The 2945-nt window shown below is 36.4% G+C and overlaps 1 protein-coding gene across 1 annotated transcript; it reads right to left on the reverse strand.

The window, feature by feature from the left end:
• Positions 1–272: 272 nt before the first annotated feature.
• LOC133308390 (uncharacterized) lies at positions 273–1592 on the reverse strand. The gene has a single exon (XM_061509009.1). The coding sequence runs from the start codon at positions 1590–1592 to the stop codon at positions 273–275; it is 1320 nt and encodes a 439-aa protein (XP_061364993.1).
• Between the last annotated feature and the right edge of the window lie 1353 nt (positions 1593–2945).

Below are 2945 nucleotides of genomic sequence, written 5' to 3' on the forward strand. Positions count from 1 at the left end.
TTAATCTTTGAACCAAAACTTTAGAAACCAGTTTATATAAAACTGAGCACAAAGAAATAGGACGAAATTGAGAGATCGTTTCTGGTTTCTTAATTTTAGGGATCAAAACTAAGAGTGTGGAGTTAATATCAGAAACCAGTTCAGGATTGAACCAAATTCTGTTAACAGTCTGAACAACTTGATGACAGATTGTGTTCCATTGCCTTTGGAAAAAAGCAGCAGGATAACCATCCTCACCTGGAGCCTTATAAGCACCAATAGAAAAGAGTAATTTAGAGATCTCCTGAAATCTTGGAGCTTTTAATCATTTCATTTTTCTCATCCATGGATAAATCAGGCCAACAGGAAGGGGAAGAGATCCATTTCCTATGCAGATTTTCCTCTTGAAACAGCCTTCTATAAAAGTTGCAGACATGAGTCTTAAGTTCTACTGGATCCTCAATCCAGCCATTTGAATCATTTCGAAGTCTAGAGACTTTATTGACACTTCTTCGGATGATAGTTTTTAGGTGATAGAACCTAGTATTTTTGTCTCCATCCACTATCCAACTATGTCTTGATTTTTGAAACCATAACATTTCTTCCTGGTCTAGAGTTTGATCTAACTCATACTGAATTTGCTTTTCCAAATCTTGAAGCATAATAGAATCAGATTGACTTCTAATCTCCTGAATATCAGCAATTTTCCTAAACAGAGTTTCTTTCCTCCTAATAATATCACCAAAGACAGTCTTATTCCAATAACGAAGATGAGGAGTTAAATCATAAAGCATTTTGTTTATCTCCTTTGAACCATTCCACTTCTCGTGCATGAAATCCAAAAATTTAGGATTATCTAACCAAGCTGCTACAAATCGGAAAAGCCTTTCCTGCCAAGTCTTGTTTATTGCATTTAGCTTGATAAGTAAAGGATTATGATCAGAATTGATTCGAGGAAGACTTCTGACTTCAGTATTCTCAAATTTTAATCTCCAGAAAATATTGGCACACACTTTATCAAGTTTTTTAAAGATTCTATCTAAATGATCCCACTTTGGTCCCTGCCAAGTGAAGGTTGAACCAGAAAATCTAACATCCTCCACATGGCATGCCTCCAGAAATTCAGAAAATCTTTGACATTTGGTTAGATCAGTCCTTGAACCACCTTTTTTTTCACTGCTGGATTTTATATCATTAAAATCCCCAGCAATAATCCAAGGTTCAGAAATCCCCTGGCTAATGTTCTTGACATCATTCCACATTAACTGACGCTGCTCCTCCCTAGGACTGGCATAGATTGCTGTACAAAGGAAACTCTCAAAATGATTGTATTCAATCTTCATATGGATGTATTGGGTTGATTGAGAAATAAGTTGCACCATAAATTTCCTAGAATCCCAAATAACCCACAAACCACCAGAAAAACCATTAGCTTCCTCAAAGATAGCCTTACCAAATTTCAGCTTCTTCAAAATGGAATTACATTTGTCACTTTTAGACCGAGTCTCTAAAAGAATCACAATACCAACATCATTTTTATCCACAAACAGTTTCAAGGTTCGACCAATTTTGGAGTTAGCCGCACCCCTACAATTCCATATTAGAATGGACATCAAGACACCATATCTGAATTTGCAGGTTGTTCATGTCCCTGCGACATCTTACCTCTAGCCATGCTTCCTACAATATCTTTTACCTTACCTGAGATACCCCTGGGACTTGCACTTTTGTATCCTGCAGTGGAAGGGTCAGGAGGTTTAGGATCTTTAGGCTTATGGATTCTATTCTGGTTTTGTCCACCCTGAATAGAATGCTCAATATCCTTAGCAGAAAAATTATTCTTTGTTTCCATTTGGACAGGCCTACTACCACTGCCTTTTTGGATTGAGTCAACTTTGAAATTAACTCTATTAGTTACTCTTCTAGTACTGTCTTTATTTATGCACTCTTCTTTATTGTTCTTTTCCAATTCAATCCTATGATCTCCTCCAACCAAAATAAAAGCATTACTGGTTTCAACAACTTGAACAATTTCTTTATGACCTTTTTTCTTTGAGAAATTTTTTGGATTGGCCATCACTTGTAATTGTTTCCCCTCCCTATCCTCTGTAGCAGAATCCGAATGATCAAATCCAATTTGAGAAGTCATAGAAGATAAATTAGTCGATGGCTTATCCTTCTTCATAAGATCATCATGATTCCCTTTCGCCTCCTTTTTATTTTCCTTCCCTTGTTGATAATTAACTCTTCTATTTCTGTTAACCACCATCCAAGGACCATAATCGGATTTAGACTCATCCTCCATTTCAGCAGCATGATCTGTAGAATTAACATTAGTTATAAGTTTAACCCCCTCAGTAACAACAGCATTTTGTTCTTGTAAAGATTTTTTTGGGCAAGAATCCTCATTATGACCATATTTTCCACATCTATAACAGATCATGTGTAGTCCCTCATACTCCACCTGCTTATATCGACCTTCAATATAGAATTCAGCTTTTAATGGTTGACTGAGGTCTAATTCTATACATATTCGAGCATACTTTCCTCTTGATAGGGTTGTAGTCGCTGCATCAAGTTTCACAAATTTTCCCAGCCAATTACCCACATTCCTTATTAGCCATGTGTTAAGATATTCCGTGGGAAACCCAGGAAGGCGAACCCACGCTAATAATCTGCAGATTGGGGATTGGAAAGGATTGAAATCTACAGATGGTTTTATCTTGTAAGAAGAAGAACAAAAAAAATAAAAGTATAGCAAATAAAAAAAAAGTAAAACTAAAAGTGACAGAGAATGAAGCTACGAAGCACCGATACTTCAAAAATCCTGACGTGTTGTGTCTGACACTCTTCGACACTCCCCGACACTCCAACACGCATTATAGAAATTCAAAAAAAGTTCAAAGTTTGCGTTGCGTTGAGTTTTTAGTTCCAACTATTAGATTCATTGGATTACGATTACCATT

This window comes from Gastrolobium bilobum, unplaced genomic scaffold (assembly GCF_033153095.1).
Source record: "Gastrolobium bilobum isolate Gb01-03AN ecotype WA unplaced genomic scaffold, APGP_CSIRO_Gbil_v1 utg28077, whole genome shotgun sequence".
Taxonomy (NCBI): Eukaryota; Viridiplantae; Streptophyta; class Magnoliopsida; order Fabales; family Fabaceae; genus Gastrolobium; species Gastrolobium bilobum.

What these genes read in the sequence shown, in the direction of transcription:
- LOC133308390 (XM_061509009.1), bottom strand. Translation starts at nt 1,592, where the DNA reads ATGTCCATTCTAATATGGAATTGTAGGGGTGCGGCTAACTCCAAAATT.